The 17229-nt window shown below is 46.4% G+C and overlaps 2 protein-coding genes across 6 annotated transcripts in view; one reads left to right on the top strand and one right to left on the bottom strand.

The window, feature by feature from the left end:
- Rabgef1 (RAB guanine nucleotide exchange factor 1) overlaps nt 1–6581 on the top strand; it is a 53718-nt gene extending 47137 nt beyond the window's left edge. For all 5 annotated transcript variants that reach the window (XM_041648285.1, XM_041648281.1, XM_041648282.1 and 2 more), the window contains exons 7-9: nt 735–826; nt 2788–3044; nt 4071–6581. In XM_041648285.1, the coding sequence (XP_041504219.1) occupies nt 735–826; nt 2788–3044; nt 4071–4469 (748 nt within the window). In that variant the 3' untranslated portion in view covers nt 4470–6581. The remainder of the gene's footprint in view (nt 1–734; nt 827–2787; nt 3045–4070) is intronic.
- A 6528-nt stretch (nt 6582–13109) lies between these two features.
- Nucleotides 13110–15506, bottom strand: LOC121446569 (cactin-like). Its single transcript, XM_041649257.1, has one exon. It carries the CDS (start codon nt 15504–15506, stop codon nt 13284–13286), a length of 2223 nt encoding a protein of 740 aa, XP_041505191.1. The 3' UTR covers nt 13110–13283.
- Nucleotides 15507–17229: the final 1723 nt, after the last annotated feature.

The following is a 17229-nucleotide window of genomic DNA, read 5'->3' as shown; positions in this document are numbered from 1 at the left end:
AACTGGTGATTACTGACCCATTCTTAGGGAATCATGGAGTGACCCAGGCTCTGCAGTTCTGCAGCAGTGGAACACTTACTTACTAGCCAATCACCTGGTTTAGTTGGTTACTTGTGCATTGTTGGGGATGCCTGCTAGAGACAGCTGAAAAGAAGGAATTATTTGGCTTGTGGTTTAGGAGGGTATAGCCCCTCATGGTGGGGAAGGCAGGCAGGCCTGTGGCAGTAACATACAGCTGGGGCTCCTTATGACTCCTGATGGAAACCCCTTCTCTCTGCCTCCTTTAAAAACATACTTTATGTGTGTATGTGTGTGCTTGAGTGTATCTTAGGTGTGCCATGTACGCACAGGAACCCATGCAGGTCAGAAGAAGCATTGGATCCCTGAATCTGGAGTTACAAATGGTTGTGAGCCTCCATATGAATGCTTAGGACTGAACCCAGGTCTTCTGCAAGCGTAGACATTGCTCTTAACCTCTGAGCCATCCCTCCAGTGCCCCCCCCCTTTTGATATAGAGTCTCATGTAACTGAGGCTAGCCTTAATCGCCTGTTCTTCTTGCTTCTGCCTCCCAAGAAATTAATTACAGGCATTCCCACCATGCTCTTTTCTTCAGCTCGAGTCCTCAGCCCATGGATGGCACCACTGAAATTTAGGGTAGATCTCACCTCCTTTTACACAAGATTAGAGCCTGCCTTCTGTTCTTGGACTTTCCTGACCACTCCTCTCTTTGCAGGGCTCTACACTGGGTGACACCTCAGATGCTCTGTGTCCCTGTCAATGAGGAAATCCCTGAAGTGTCTGACATGGTGGTGAAAGCCATCACAGGTGAGTGAGCCTCGCCGTAGATGAGCATGGTGCTGCAGCAGTAACCATAGGAACGCCCTTGAAATCTATCATTCTCTCTCTTCTCTCCCTCTTTCTTTCTTACTGCTGTTCATTCATTTAAGACAGAATCTCATATAACCCTGGCTAGCCTGGAACTTGCTATGGAAGACCAGGCTGGGTACTACACACTACAGCAAGTAAACTTCTTTCCCCTTCTTGTTTTGTGACCAAGTGTTCTCTTTTTTACTTGAACTGCTTTTGATGTTTAAAAAATGATTTATTTATTTTTACTTTATGTTCATTGGCGTTTTGCCTGCATGTATGTCTGTGTGACTGAAGTCACAGACAGTTGTGAGCTGCCATGTGGATGCTGGGAATTGAACCCGGGTCCTTTGGAAGAGCAGCCAGGGCTCTTAACTGCTGAGCCATCTCTACAGCCCATGATTTTGATAATTTTTTTTTAAGTAGCATGACTTATCTATTCGTTTGTTTATTTATATGGGACAGCATACCACATCTTGAGTGTAAGGACAGAGCACAATTTGTGGGCAGTTCTCCCCTTCCACAATGTGTGCCACAGGGATCAAACTCAGGTTGTCAGGAGTAACTGCCAAGTTCTTTTACATACCAACCAATATTGCTGGCCCAAAGTCCATTATTTGATCATTGACCTAACTAAAGTCAAATACAACTACATATTACAATGGCTACTACTCTAACCTACTTAAGGCCACTCTTCTGACTTCTTTGTCTAAGAAATAGTTTGTTGGTAGCCATATCCCTGAAAAGCAATGTGCACAGCCAAGGTGTTCTAAACTGAGTTTAAAGGTATCTAGGAGAGGCTGGGAATGGGGCTCGTTATGTTTGAAGAAGCTGGGGATAGGGTTCAGTTAACAAAGCCCGGGGTTCTGTCCAGTACTGCACTAACTGGGTGTGGTGGTGCACACCCTTCACTGAAGCGCGTGGGAGGTAGTGCTAAAAGGGTCAAGTCAAGGTTATCCTTGCTACACAGGGAATTTGGGGCCAGAATGGGATAGATATAAACCCCAGTTGCAAAAATAAAAACAAAAAAAGCAAACAGAAAGAAATGGTGTAACATTTTTTTAAAGCCTTTGTAGCATGAATAGTAAAAACTCTGAGACAGATATAAGGGTTAAAGCCCAAGAACAGAGAAGCAGAGCAGAAAGCCACTAGAGAAACCTTTTGCCTCTACCAATGCTCAGACTGCCCAGACTGTACTGTGTCTCTCTCCACCAGACCGCAGACTCCACACTCCAGTGAGTTCCTGTCTCTTCCCCTTTATATTCCTTCCTCCGCCCAGTAGTATCGCTCCTGTCTCCACCTTCCTAGTGCTGGGACTAAAAGTGTGTGACTCCCAAATACTGGGACTAAAGGTGTGAGCCACTACCACCTGGGTCTGTTTCTCAATTATCTCTGTAGCCTGGGGTAGCCTTGAACTCACAGAGATCTGTCTCCTGAGTCCTGGGATTAAAGATGTGTGCCACCACTGCCTGGCCTCTAGTGGCTTAGCTTTGCACTCTGATCTTCAAGAAAGCTTTATTTATTAAAATACAATAAAATAATAAAATAATAAAAATAAACTATCACTACAAGCCTAGTTTTTAGGGGTGCTTTCCCATGGGCTTCTTGGGCAAACTTGTGTCATTCCCACTGATGGATGGCTTAAAGGTGGCATGCCTGGTTCATGCTATGTGTTCTGTGGATATGAATTTGTCTTTACTGCTTTGGGTATCTAAGTTCTTCCTATACTAAGTTAACTGCTGGAGGGGTGAGTAATGAGGCAACTCTGAATCCTGAAAGACTAAAAATACTTAGTCCAGTCCTGCCCAACCCCCTCAAGATAAAAACAAGGTCTCACGGTATATTTCTGCTTAGCAGCCTATGCTGGGGTGGCAGGTGTGGTAACTGCCTCATGGTGGTGCTGTCCCTCTGCTTCACAGACATCATTGAGATGGACTCAAAGCGAGTGCCTAGGGACAAGCTAGCCTGCATCACCAGATGCAGCAAGCACATCTTCAACGCCATCAAGATCACCAAGAATGAGCCGGCCTCTGCTGATGACTTCCTTCCCACCCTCATCTACATCGTCCTGAAGGGCAACCCCCCTCGCCTGCAGTCTAATATCCAGTACATCACTCGCTTCTGCAACCCCAGCCGGCTTATGACAGGCGAGGACGGATACTACTTCACCAACCTGGTAAGAGTGCACTCCTGGGGGATGTGACTCGGTCCTGTGTACATCCTCTGCCTCCCTGTACTTCTCCAGAAGTGCACATTACTCAGAGCAGGTCATCTCATGAGTTGAGATCTGAGGCTTGCTTGGCATCAGCATCACTGCGGCCCCACGTGATCTGCTGCAAGGAGGAACCCCCTGCTTCCAGTGCTGTTGACTTCCTGGGGGAGATTCAGCATTGCCACTGCCATGAATAGGGATATTGGGATAGGAAGGTTCACTAGACATGGGAGCTGTTTTGTTTTGAATATGTCTTTCACAGGTATTAAGTAACTGGAGCTAAGGGAAAGTTGAAGGCAGACAGCACAGGCCTATGAATGCTCCTAGGGGGACAGCTAGGAGAGATAACAGAGATGACGGGATGGGGAACAGGAATAGTGAAACTGTGATGCCACTGGACTAAAGAAATTCTTGAACAAAGGGAAAATCAAGTGTTCAGAAAACAGGGCACGTTAGCACATGCCCACAGCCGAGAGGATGAGGTGAGTAGATCACCAGCTTTTGTTACATAGTGAGACCATGTCTTAAAAAGAGAGCAAGCCCAGCAGCCCGAGCCCGTAATCTCAGACTCTAAAACAGAGTGTGAGGATCCAGGAGATCAGAAACTCAAGATCATTCATAGCTATAGAGTGAGTTTAGGGCGTGCCTGGGCTACCAACTGTCTCAACAACACAAGAAAGGGCTTGGGGTGTAGCTTATAACAGAGTACTTGCCTAGCATGCATGAGACCCTGGGTACAATCCCCAATACTTGGTGTAGGGAAAGAGTTTAAAATCTGCCTGAGGACTGGAGAAATGACTTATTGGTTGAGAGCACTGTCTGCTCTTCCCGAGAACCCGGGTTCAATTCCCAGCACCCGCACAGCAGCTTGCAGCTGTCTGTGACTCCAGTTCACACCAGTTCACATGAAATAAAGTTTAAAAAAAAAATCTTTCTGAACTCTTGCGGCCTTTCTGCCTTGACTACCCTGCTGTTCTCTGTCCTCTGCAGTGCTGTGCTGTGGCTTTCATTGAGAAGTTAGATGCCCAGTCTCTGAATTTAAGTCAGGAAGATTTTGACCGATACATGTCCGGCCAGACCTCCCCGAGGAAACAGGAGCCTGAGAGCTGGTCCCCCGAAGCCTGCTTAGGCGTGAAGCAAATGTATAAGAACTTGGACCTCCTGTCTCAGCTGAATGAACGGCAGGAAAGGATCATGAATGAAGCCAAGAAGCTTGAAAAAGACTTAATCGACTGGACAGATGGAATTGCCAAGGAAGTTCAAGACATTGTTGAGAAATACCCACTTGAGATCAAGCCTCCAAACCAACCCTTAGCAGCCATTGACTCTGAGAATGTGGAGAATGACAAGCTCCCTCCCCCGCTGCAGCCTCAGGTGTACGCAGGGTGACGTTTTGCTCATGGCCATGTTTAGTTGGGGCTGATTTCAGAGAGCTGCTGTGTTCCACTGTTGAGGTCCGGAATACAAGTTAACTGCTTAAAACATCAAAGTATTTTTAAGGTACAGTTTTAGGGATTGTTTTATTTTTTTCCTAGCAGGGAAGTTAGTAAATAATAATGCACTATTTATTTGAGTGGGTGAAGTAGGTTTATATGAATTCTGTTTCAATCTTTTATGTCCTTTCTGATTTTCCCATGGGCTTCCTCTGTGGTAGACACTGTTATTTGTTTTGGGCAAATACTGCCTTTTTTAAAGGATAAACAGATTCTACAAAGTCTACGTTGAAATGAATTTAATGTTCCCACACTCTCCCAGTGTGAAGTAATTTTATAATTGTAAAGATAGAAGATATATTAATAAGTAAATATGTAAAATTGTAAATATGTAAAAAATAGGACTTGGGGAGGGATGGTGTCTGCGTGCATGGCATTTCACATGCTGATTTTTTTTAGGTGAAAATGAAATATATTGAATATTTGCCTTTAGCACAATTTTATTTGTTTTTGTCCTACTGAAAATAATCTAAATATTTTGTGCTTTCACATTTAACAGTACATTAGCACTAACTGCCCTAACTCTGAGGTCCTCTCAGGTACACATTAGGAAATGTGACACCAACTTTTAGGTCACATGAAGTATTGTTTTGGGACCTTGGGGAGGTGGCTCAGTAAGCACTTTCCACACCGGTGTGAGGACCTGAATTCAATGTCTAGCACGCATGTCAGCAGCTCAGCATGGTGACATGTACCTGCGATGGCACTGCTGGGAGGCGGTGACAGGCAGGTTCCTAGAACTTACTGACTAGCAAGCTTTGCCTCACCTACCCATCGAGTTCCAGGTCCCACTGAGAGACGCTGTCTAAACAACAGATGTAGATAGATGGCTCCTGAGAAATGACACCCAAGGTTGACCTCTGGCCTCCACATGCCCGCATATGTGCCTGTGTACCTGTGCACACGTGTGTACCACACACACAAACATATCACATACAGAGTTGCTAGCTAGTACGGTTGACTTTGAACTGTGCTCGTAGCATCCTCCCCCTTAATCATCCAACAACTTCTCCACTTGCTGTGGTGGTTGTTGCATTTTTGTTGTTTTTTTCTTTGGTTTCTTTTTTTGTTGTTTTGTTTGTTTGTTTTGTTTCTTGAGACAGGCTGTTGCTATGTAACCCAGGCTGGCCTCAAACTTCTGATCGCCCTACCTCAACCTCCCATTGTTGGGATTTATGTACGAACCACCACACAGCTCATTCAGACACATCACTGAGTTGTGCGATGCAAAGACTTAGTCTTGGATGGAAGTTGGAATGAACTGTCAACAGGTAGTAGGCAACAGATGAAGTAAACCTTTCAGAATTCCCACCTCAGAACTGACAGTAGTGGCCTGAGAATTCTGTTGCTGTGCATAGTGTGGGATATGTGAGTAACATTCCTTTCTGTGCCTAGTAGATGCCAGCAGCACCCCACATTTGTGGGCTAATGGTCTCCATTCATGTGGTGACACATGCTTATAATCCTGGTACTCGGGAGGTGGAGGCAGGAGGACAGGAGTTCAGGCCATCCTTATACACACAGTGAGTTTGAGATAAGCCTGGGCTGTGGAGATCCTGTCTCAAAGAAAGAAAGAAAAAATAAACTTGACTCTGGGCATTATTAAATGTCTCCTGGGAGACAGAGCTAGCCCCTGCTAAGTAAGAATCACCAGTCTCTTGTAAGCAAGGAGGTTATGCTCCTGCTAGTTAGTTAATAGGCTATAACCAAAGAATATTGCATTGATTATATAGTATCATGCTACTTGATGTCTCCCTCAAAGAGGCCCTTCAGTGGGGAACCTTCTCTAATCCTGTGGAACTTTTTACAACCTGGTTATACCATGGATGGATGACTCTTCTTCTATTAGCACCCCTGTGGAATTAGGAATTCCTCAGGACACCATTCTTGAACAGTATCATGGCATTCAAGCAGCTGAGAAAGGCTTTCTTCCTTTCTCAACATATTTTCCTAAATGTTTACTACAAATATGTAGTATAATAATTTTGGAATAAAAGTAGGACAAGTATATAACTTTTAAAATATTTGTTTTTAATTATGTGTATGTCTCTGTGTGTGCATGTTCGTGTGAATGCAGTTACCTTTGGAGGTCAGAAGGAGGGCATCAGATCCACTGGACCTAGGGGTACAGGCGGAGTTGGTAGTGAGCTACTTGGTAGTTGCTGAGAATCAAATTCAGATTCTCTGCAGGAATAGTATATGCTGTTAACTGTTAAGCCATCTTTCCAGCATGAATATAAAACTTTAATGCTTTATTTAAGCTGGTATTAAATATTCCAAATTTGACACATCGACTGTCACTAAAGACAGAGAGCAGCTGAATCAGCTGTCCCCAGGTTCAACCACAAGGCGGTGAATTACATTCAGTGCCCCTGAAAGGGTTGAGGAAATGGCTCAGTAGGTGAAATGCTAGCTTTGCAAGCATGAGACCCTGTTTTTAATCCCCGGAACCCATGTTAAAAAACCTGGCTTGTTGGCGCATCCTTGTAGTCCCAGCCCCGAGGAAGTGGAGACAGGAGGATCCTTGCACTCCTTGGCTAGCCATCCGACTCTCCTTGGGGAGTTCCAAGCCGACGAGAGATACTGTATTTTCAAAAAGCAAAGTCGGTAGCATTTGTCCAGGGGAACTAAATTAAAGGCTGATCTGGCTTCCACATACACATATAACCAGTCAGGATCGTCTCTCACAGTGACGTGAGTCCAGGAGATTTCAGTGACTCACTTTCATTTTCTCTCTTTTCTAGGTGCTAATCCAGGCCCACATAGTCTTAAAATTCCTGGAAACATCTAGTTCTTTTAGTTGTACATTGGTAAATAGAATAATATCAAAGCTGGTGGGATAAAAACAGATTCCAAGTTCAGTTTGATCCCCAGCACTGTATAAACAATCAGAAAAATAGTTTGGAGTCAGCCTTGGCTACATTAGGAGCCCACAGCCAACCTAGGCTACATAACAGCTTGTATCAAAAAAACAAAAACAAAATAAGAAGTACCCGTCAGCCTCCCACAAAAGCTGACGGCTGCGTTTCTTGCAGGTTGTTCACTGAATTTCTGTGGATATGTCATGTTGGTCCAGTGCTGGAGATAATGTCTCATGCCTCAGGTAGAGGCTTATGTTTCTCCTCAGTCAGCATCAGGATGGCGGCCAGAGATTGTTTTCTAAACAAGAAAGTGTGGTATTTATGTATTGTGAATGTGATTTAATCAAGTGTTGGGAAAGATGTCCATATCAATAAAAGTTTATGATCCATCCTTCTTCCAGGTAGATTGCTGTTTGGCTCCTCACTGCAGGAATACACATAATTAGTAATATTTTTAGTTCTGTAATAAACGTGGGGAGGTTTCAAAAACAGTGGTTGACAGCTGTATTGTTTTTGTTTCTATGACAGAAGACCCAACATCACAGCTCACGGGAGGGCAGTTTACCTTGGCTCCTGGTTTTAGTCTTGGTCTGTTGTGACAACAGTGAGGCTCCTAACATGGTGGCAGACCAGGGAGCAGCAGCCGGAATGCTAAGTGCTGACCCACTCCACGAGGGGAGCCCCCAACACTAAGAGGCTCCTCAGTCTCTTAAACCATCAGCATGGGCTGGGGAACAAGGGGCCACACATCAGTCTGTGTGGACATTTCACACCGCTGTTATTTCCCCCTCACAACTCTCCAGGCACCAAAGACTTCCTGTCCTCTCCACATGGCTAGGACTAGTAGAACACTTTCTGGGCTCTAGATGGGCCTACTGGAGAGGTAGGCTGGATACTTACTGTCTGAGACTTTCTCGGACCAGCAGCCCCCAAATCATGACGTGGAGACTTACTACTAGTTACAAATGCTCAGCCTTAGTTTAAGCTTCTTCCACTAGCTCTTATACCTTCTAGTAACCTGTTCTCTTCACCTATTTTGCCTCGGGCTTTTTACCTTTCTTTCAGTCTGTATGTCCCAATTTCCTGCTTCTTCTGTCTGGGTGACTGGTGGCTGCCTGGCCCCAGGCATTGCCCTCCTCTCTCCATTCTCTCTCCAGCCTAGAGTCCTCCTCGTATGAATTTATTCTCTCTACCCACCAGCCCCGCCTGTGTCTCTACTGTCCACCTATTGGGCAATCAGCTTTTTATTAGACCAGTCAGGTGCCTTAGGCAAGGCGAAGTAGCAACACGTCTTTACATAGATAAACAAATGCATCATAAACAAAAGCCACACACCTTTACATGGTTAAACAGTTATTCTGCAATGTAAACTTAATACATCTTAACAAATGTGCTATTCCACAACTCCAGTTGGGAATAGCAGTTAGGGTTACAACTTCAGAAAAGGGGGTGAAGAAAACAGGAGGTGAGATTGGAGTAGGCGATTTAGGACAAAAAAGATCCCAAAGAAAAGTTTGCTCCAAGTCAGGCCAAGTCTCAGCTGAGCTGGCAGCTGTGCCCTCTGGTGTGTGTGTGTGTGTGTGTGTGTATTCGCAGGTGCACACCTCCCTGACTGTATGCAATAACCCTGCCTCCCTGTTTGACTATATCATAAACACATGGCACTTCCAGGTTACTGCAGTTTTTCCACTAGGAGGCCCAACTTCCTATGCCTGTGTCCATCTGTTTGTCAAAGTAATTGAAGCACGATTAATAAAGTCTCAGAGAAATTGGGGTTCATCCTGAAGATCATAAAAGCAAAGCAGCCAGCCACTGGCTCTAACTTCTATGTCAGTCTGAAATGGCCATCTTGCCTCCAAGGATCTCAGAATGAGACTGTGGCTGAGAGCTGTTTCCTCCCGTTTTATAATCCTCTCTGGGGCTGGGACTAAAAGCATGCACCGCCAAGTTTCTGTGGCAACTAGTATGGCTATTAGGATTAAAGGTGTGTGTTACCACTGCCTGGTCTGTTAGACTAACCTGTGGGGCTGTCTTACTCTCTGAACCTCAGGCAAGTTTTACTTATTAAAATACAACTAAAGGGGGCTGGAGAGATGGCTCAGTGGTTAAGAGCACTGCCTGCTCTTCCAAAGGTCCTGAGTTCAATTCCCGGCAACCACATGGTGGCTCACAACCATCTGTAGTGAGGTCTGGTGACCTCTTCTGGCCTGCAGACATACACACAGACAGAATATTGTATACATAATAAATAAATAAATAAATATTAAAAAAAAAAAATAAAATACAACTAAAATGCTACTTCACTTCCCATTGTTGTCTAAAATAAAAAAGACTAACGCTAATATAAGAAAAATTATACACAATATGTACAATAACTAAATGCAATATATAGAGGCAATAAACACATCAACAATATCTAGTCCATTTGCATTTGACAATTTCAGAGAAAAATACTCCACATCTATCCTATCTTGGTGAGTCCAAAATTTTGTACCTAGTTGACTTTCTACCACAATTTGCATTGCCATCCAAAACTGTTTTGATATCTCTCATCCTTTTACGTTTCTTTAGTGAATCTCTTTTCTGTGTCTCGTAAACAAGGGAGACTATTACCATGACTACCTAGTCTTCAGCTACCTCAGAGGCCCAAGGTGGAAATAATATTAACTGAATAAGCAGGAAGTGCAAGCAAGCAATTCCAAAACATGTGAGTGATGACAGAAACAGCTGGCTGCCTGGACAGTCACCCAAAGTTCCTCTGCAACGTTGGGGCATCCATCTTCAGCCTATAGGCCTAGCATATCTGACAGACTTTTCTGTGAAGCAGGATATTTTGTGTCCTGCTTGTTCGATTAGGACAGCTTGCTGTAAGCCATCAACACAGGGGCATCTTCTTAACCAATGGCTTACTTTCGCCACAAAGAAAACTCCATGTGGAGTTTCTTCGGTGCCCATTATCTTCTCTGAAGTAGATTGGTGCTGCCAGGAGTAGACGTATCTCATTGTCATAAAAAATTACCTATGTTATACAAACATCTTAAATGCCATATTCTGTAAATCTGTGTTTGAAGATGACCTGTCTATCGAAAATATATCTTTGTCTGCCCTTGAAAACATACCTAATGTGACTACAAGTTCGATTATACTAGGTGATTAACTACTAACCTGCATTTCCTTATTATCGTAAACCCTTGGTAATAATATTTCAAGGACCAGCCTGAGATAAACCATTTCTCATAGCCAGTGCAGAGATGTGAATGAGACACAGTTCACACGACAGTATCAGGAGGGAGTTTCAGGGATCATTCAAATCCTGAAAATCTATAATCCTAAAATCACCCGCATTTATTTTCCAAACAGCTTTTATATCAAGGTGAAGTGAGGGGGGGCAGGTAACACACAATTCCTTAGCATTAATTCCTAGGTAGCAGGGGAGTGACTTAAGTCATGTCCTGCCCATGCCTTTTTTGTCACCTGGACTGAAAACACCTCTTCCCCAGGCGACCTCCTAATTTACAAGAGAAGGAGCAGAACAATGTTAGCATTCTCATAACCTGACCACTTGGTAGGATGGTGTCAGGATGTCTTACTATCAAAAGGCCAGGCGACCACCTCCTCTGTGGCAGGTGCAAATTGCACCTTGTAGGTTGCTCAGAATTCTCTGCCTGCCAGACTATGTGGAATATGGGCCTGCATAATTTGGCCTCCACACTTCCCTCTTTTTATTAATTTTAACAAACCTGTGCTTCTGCAACAGGACAGATGATCGCGTCTGTCTTAGGCAAAGACTCCTTCATTTACTCAGATTTACCCACTTTTGGAACAGGCATTCTAATTATGTGAGTTCCTATCTTGGGTATCTGGGGAGAAGAGACTTCAAACCCGTCTCTGACTGCCGACCTCTGTGAACAAAAGAGATTGAGGGAGAGAAATACCTTTGGGCTCTGTGCCTCAGAGCCGTACTTTCTTGCGTGGAGAGATCATGTTTTAAGGATAGTCATGCTCCTAAAGACTATAGTCTCCTATTTAAAGGAGAGGAGGTCGCCTGAGTTTAACGTGTTTCTTCAGCTGGTCTAGAGCACCTCTTAACAATTTTATACTGTATCAAAATCTAAAACTCTTAGCCGGGCGGTGGTGGCGCACGCCTTTAATCCCAGCACTCGGGAGGCAGAGGCAGGCGGATCTCTGTGAGTTCGAGACCAGCCTGGTCTACAAGAGCTAGTTCCAGGACAGGCTCCAAAACCACAGAGAAACCCTGTCTCGAAAAACCAAAAAAAAAAAAAAAAATCTAGAACTCTTAACACATGCATTAAATCCAAACATTTACAGGGCATGTCAAACTATTCTCAGCATCTTATAAGCAGTTCCAAACATTACCAGGTCAATACCATAATTCTAAAATGGGAATTAACAATAAATCCACAATTTAACATATCACGGCTTTCTGAAATCCATTTTAATTAAAAGGCAAGAAAAGTTTTTTCTGATGGGTAAGAGTCCAATGGCATTGCTGCTATCAAATACCAGTTCCGGTCTCTGAGCAGCCATTATACCCTTAGGTTGCCCCTTCTTAAGTGCTTCAGTCACTCCTTTATTTAGAGTGTTTCTCCCCCTGAGGGGAAAGTTTAGGTCTTAGTTCTCAGTTCCAATAATCACAATGAGTTCTGTGTCCCAAAGATTAAAACAGTCAAATGTTCAGCCTGCATTTCTAGTCCTCCTCCAATGCCAACAGGATTCAGACTGCAGAAAACTATAGTCATCGCGGTCATCGTAGCAGGACCTCTGTCACATGTGGGTCCCTAATGTCTGGAAGCAGCTCAGCGTCCTTCAGTGCAGAATGGCATCGGCAGGTCCCATAGACCAGACACTCCTCTTTGTGGGGGCGGGAAAGCAGGACCACGGGCTTTCTCACCACAGTAACAGTTCTTGTTCTTATTTCCACAGACTTATTCTACCTGCAGGACCACATGTGGTTTTGATACGTTTAATAGGAAGCTTATTCTAGAAAAAAAAAAAGAGGGAAGCTATCAAGAGAGTTTTTGATTGTTTCCTTTCCTAAAACCTCCTCAGATAGAAAAGTTTAACTTAGCGGACTCTTTTGGATTCCTTTCAAAGCCCTGTGCTACTAGAGGCTCCTCCCTACCCAGCAGAAAGCAGTAAGTCAACTTCTCTTTGACATATCTTTTACTTAAATTCTGAAGTCAAGGCATTTTCAAAATATATAGATTGGATTGAGTAGCATTTATAAACCAAATATCATTTAGCAGCTGTTGCTCCTCCCTCAGCCGTCTTAATAATTCAAAGGCAACACAATAAAATAGACTATCCAGATTCTCTGTGTGTTTTCCATCTTTCCATGGAAGCTGTATCCATCCAAGGTCATTCTCAGGAATGTCTGGGGGATGCAAACATCACCATCCTATACGTTGACCCACTGCTCTCTGAGGGTAGGGAGCAGCCTCCAGTAGCACAGGGCTTTGAGAGGAATCCAAAGGAGTCCGCTAAGTTAAACTTTTCTATCTGAGGGGGTTATAGGAAAGGAAACACTCATGCACTCTCTTGATGCTTTCCTATTTTTTTTTCTCCTAGAAGAAGTTTCCTAATAAACGTATCAAAACCACAAGGGGTCCCACAGGTAGAACAAGTCCGTGGAAATGAGAACAAGATATCTTTCCCACCTGAAGCAGTTCTTTCAGAGAAACAGTTAAAATCCTTTCCAGGTGGACTGCGATCCCAGGGGGCTGTCGCAGGCACAGTGCCTGGGACTGGCACCCAGAGGATGCTGAGGCAGGCTCCCATCCTGCTCCCTGCCCATGGACCTGTCCTAGGCCAGCCCTGCCCCTCGGGTGTCACCGGCGGTAGCGGTAGCGCTTGAAGTGGAACCACAGCTGGAAGATGCCATTGGCGAACTGGCAGCGGAAGCCATGGCGCTGCGAGTAGTTCCACTCGCTACTGACGATCTTGAAGGCGATGTCCTCGTAGGGCGGCCCAGCATGGAAGCGCAGGATGGCGAAGTCGCGGTTGTCCGCACAGGCCTCCAGGAAGTACTCTGGCGTGGCTTGCTTGCAGATGAGGTCGGGGTAGAAGATGTTGAACTTGTAGCCCTGCACGATTTTGGGCGGAGGGTTGTCGAAGTCGTAGTGCGTCTGGTTGTACTTGTTCCACTCGAAGCCTGTGTGCACGCGGTTGAAGAAGCGTGGCTTGCGCGGCCGGTACTTGTCTGCCCACAGGTAGGCGCGCTCGCCCAGCGGCATCTCCACGCTGAACTGCGCCTCATCCTGCCCCATGCCCTCTCGCGCGCGCTGCAAGAACAGGATGTCCTCGGCACTGTCGCTCGTGTCGCCTGTGGCCTGGAGCTGCTGGCGCGAATGCTGCAGGCGTTGCAGGTCCTCCTGCGGCTCCAGCACGTGCGCGTCCAGCGGCAGCTCGTGTACCATTAGCAGCCGCGGGCTGTAGAGGCCTGCATCGTAGTAGTCTGCCAAGCTCTCCTGGATCGGGTCCTCCTCCATCAGCACCGCCTCGCCCTCCATGTCCTTCTTTGCTTCCCCATTCCCAGGTACCGGAGCCCCCTTGGCTTCTGCGGGGTCCGCCGAGGGTCCAGGCCCGTGGATGGCCTTGGGTTCGGACTTGAGGATGGAGCACAGTGTCTTGCTTTCCACCCCCTGCTCCTGTTTCAGCTTGAGCATCTTTTGCCTCAGAACGTCCTGGTGGCGCTCACGGAGCCTGGCCCTGGCCATGCGCACACGCAGCTGCTGCAGCAGGCTCTCCCAGTAGGCCATGTCCAGGTTGGGACCACCTGCACGGATCTTGCCCTGGATGCCCTGGAAGATGACCTGCAGCTGGTTGTATGTCTTCCCCTTGAACACCGACTGCACATCGGAGCTGACCGAGGCATTGATACCCTCGCGGCGCTCCCTTGGGCCCTTGCCTGAGGCCTCCAGCTTGCGGAGCTTTGAGATCTCATCCTCCGTGATGCTTGTCATGTCCCGCCAGAAGTCCACGTTCTTACCCTGCTCCAGGTCCATGTACACCCGGATGTCCTCCAGCAGGTCTTCCATGTCCGCCACCGTGAGGCCAATGAGGAAGGTGTAGGGCTCATGCACCTCCACAGCCAAGTCCTCGTCGTCCTCTGCACTGATGTACTGGGCCAGCAAGTCGATGGGCTTAGCCCGCCCGGCTCGGATGCGGATCTTGGAACGCAGCTTGGCCTGCTGCAGGTGGAAGTTGTCCTCCTGCTCCTCCCAGGTCTTGAAATGCTCGGCATCTTTCTCCCTCTGCAGCAGCTCCAGCTCCTGCTCCAGCATGGCCTTCGCATGCTCGCGCTCCAGCCGCAGCTGTTTCACCTTTTGGAGCTCCAGCCGGTTGTTCTCCTGGATCCTCTTGTTGCGTTCCTTCAGCTCTTTCTTGTCCAGGTGGCTGATGCCCTTCTTCTCCAGTGCCTTGTGCCAGGTGAAGGTGCCCAGTAGATTGCTGTCTCCAAAGGGGTTGTCAGTGTTGGTGTAGCCCACATAGTCCTCACCCCAGCCCATCCTCTCTCGCTTCTTGCTCTCCTTAGCTTCCTTCTTGGCTAGTCGCCTTGCACGCTTCTCCTCTGGCGTCTCAAAGGCCTTGAGCAGCTCTTCTTGCTGCCTCTGCTTCTCACGGGGCCGCAGCCGCTGCTGCAGGTTCCCTGGCTGGCTCGGGGCCAGGTCAGCTGTCCCAGGGCTCAGAGAGCTTCTAGGGGATTCAGAACTAGATGCCCATGACCCTGGGGACCTTGAGTGCCTGCCACTCTGCGGGGCCCGGGAACTGCGTGCCCGCTCCTCACCGGAGTCAGACTCTGAGGACTGGTCCTGTGAGTGCCACCGGGGTGGTCGAGGGCTCCTGCTTCGCCTCCCAGACCTTTGCAGCAGGTCTCCCTCTAAATCTGACCTGCGCCCCCGGCTGTGCCGCTTGTCTTTATGCCTCCCCTCGTACTCCTGATGCCACTGCATGCTCTGTCCATGGCTCTGGCTGTGGCTCTGGTTCTGCCTTCGTTGTCTCCGACCCCTGCTCTCTGTGGACCTTGAGCGTGAGCGAGTGTTGCGACCCATTTAGCAGATGGCTACCTTCTTTATTCTCTACTCTTTTGTGTTCTTTCTAGCTTCTTTCTTTGTTCTTTCTATCCTATACTCCCCCCCCCCCCTGCAAGTTTATAGACCCCGAGGTAGCACAGTTAATAAAAAAACACATACAGTTATTGGAGTTCAAGTGGAAGATCAGAAAAACAAAGCAGCCAAATCACTAGAGAGTTCTTAACTCTCCCAAGGCTCAGACAAAGGGGCTAGCTATGCTGTGTCACTGCGGACTGCAAGGGTCTCCACCAAACCTGGGACCACAGCCTTATATAGAGTCCTCTCTAGTGCTGGGATTGAAGGTGTGTCATCCCAAATCCTGGGATCAAAGGCGTGGCCTTGAACTCAGAGAGATCAGCCTGCCTCTGTCTCCTCCTGAGTCCTAGGATTTAAGGTGTGTTAACCTAAATGCTGGGATCAAAGGTGTGACTTCTGTTTTTCTTGTAGCCGGATTTACTCTCAAGTAGCCCTGGGTGACCTTGAACTCACAAAGATCTGTCTGCCAGTCTGGAATTAAAGGCGTGTGCCACCACTGCTTCTGTGGCTAACTAGTGGCTTGGCTCTGCACACTGATCTTCAGGCAAGTTGTTTGGTTTTTTTGTTTGTTTGCTTTGCTTTTTCTTGTTTTCTTAGACAAGGTTTCTCCGTAGCTTTGGAGCCTGTCCTGGAACTAGCTCTTGTAGACCAGGCTGGTCTTGAACTCACAAAGATCTGCCTGCCTCTGCCTCCCAAGTGCTTGAATTAAAGGCCTGTGCCACCACTGCCCGGCATTCAGGCAAGTTTTATTTGTTAGATTACAAACAAAATATCACTACATCAAGAACCCACATACATTCATAGCCAAGCAATTTGGCACAGATTAAGCGCATGGCAAGCAAGGTGTTCTGGTCTGGTTTTTCAGTGGCAGGCAGCACTTTGAAGTCATAAAGAAAGGGCCAATTACTTTATTACTTATCTTGCAATGTAATCTTATGGAGAGTCTTAAGGGAATTACAAACCTAAACTTTTATGTGTGAAAAGATCAGTCAGCTCTACTTTTTTTTTTTAGATGTATTTATTGTGTATACAGTGTTCTGTCTGCAAGCATGCCTTCGGGCCAGAAGAGGGCACCAGATCTCATTACAGATGGTTGTGAGCCACCATGTGGTTGCTGGGAATTGAACTCAGGACCTTTAGAAGAGCAGGCAGTGCTCTTAACCACTGAGCCATCTCTGCAGCCCCAGTCAGCTCTACTTTAAAACTTTAGGGCACACAGCGACTCATCAATAGTTTTTTATAGGGCTGGAGAGATGGTTCAGTGGTTATGAGCATTGCCTGCTCTTCCTAAAGGTCCTGAGTTCAATTCCCGGCAGCCACATGGTGGCTCACAACCATCTGTAATGAGGTCTGGTGCCCTCTTCTGGCCTGCAGACATACACACAGACAGAATATTGTATACATAATAAATAAATAAATATTTTTTTAAAAATAGTTTTTTATATCAGGAGATTGAGGGCAAAAATGGGAATGAGGAATTAATCATCGCCTTAGCTTATTAACCAGACCTAGCAAGGGAGCTATCCACAATCAGGCCATTTTGTATCCTCGACTCTAGCCTAGTAAGTCAGACAGCTCAGCTGTGCGTCCTTGTGAACCTTAGCTAGTTTTCTGGGGTTATTTCTCTGAAAATTATTAGCAAGGCCTCTGGTCTAACCTGACGTTA

This window comes from Microtus oregoni, unplaced genomic scaffold (assembly GCF_018167655.1).
Source record: "Microtus oregoni isolate MIOR12 unplaced genomic scaffold, Mior012 000003F_ref0000135, whole genome shotgun sequence".
NCBI lineage: Eukaryota > Metazoa > Chordata > Mammalia > Rodentia > Cricetidae > Microtus > Microtus oregoni.
Note: the sequence above shows the minus strand (reverse complement) of the source record. Positions and strands in the feature narration are given on the sequence as shown.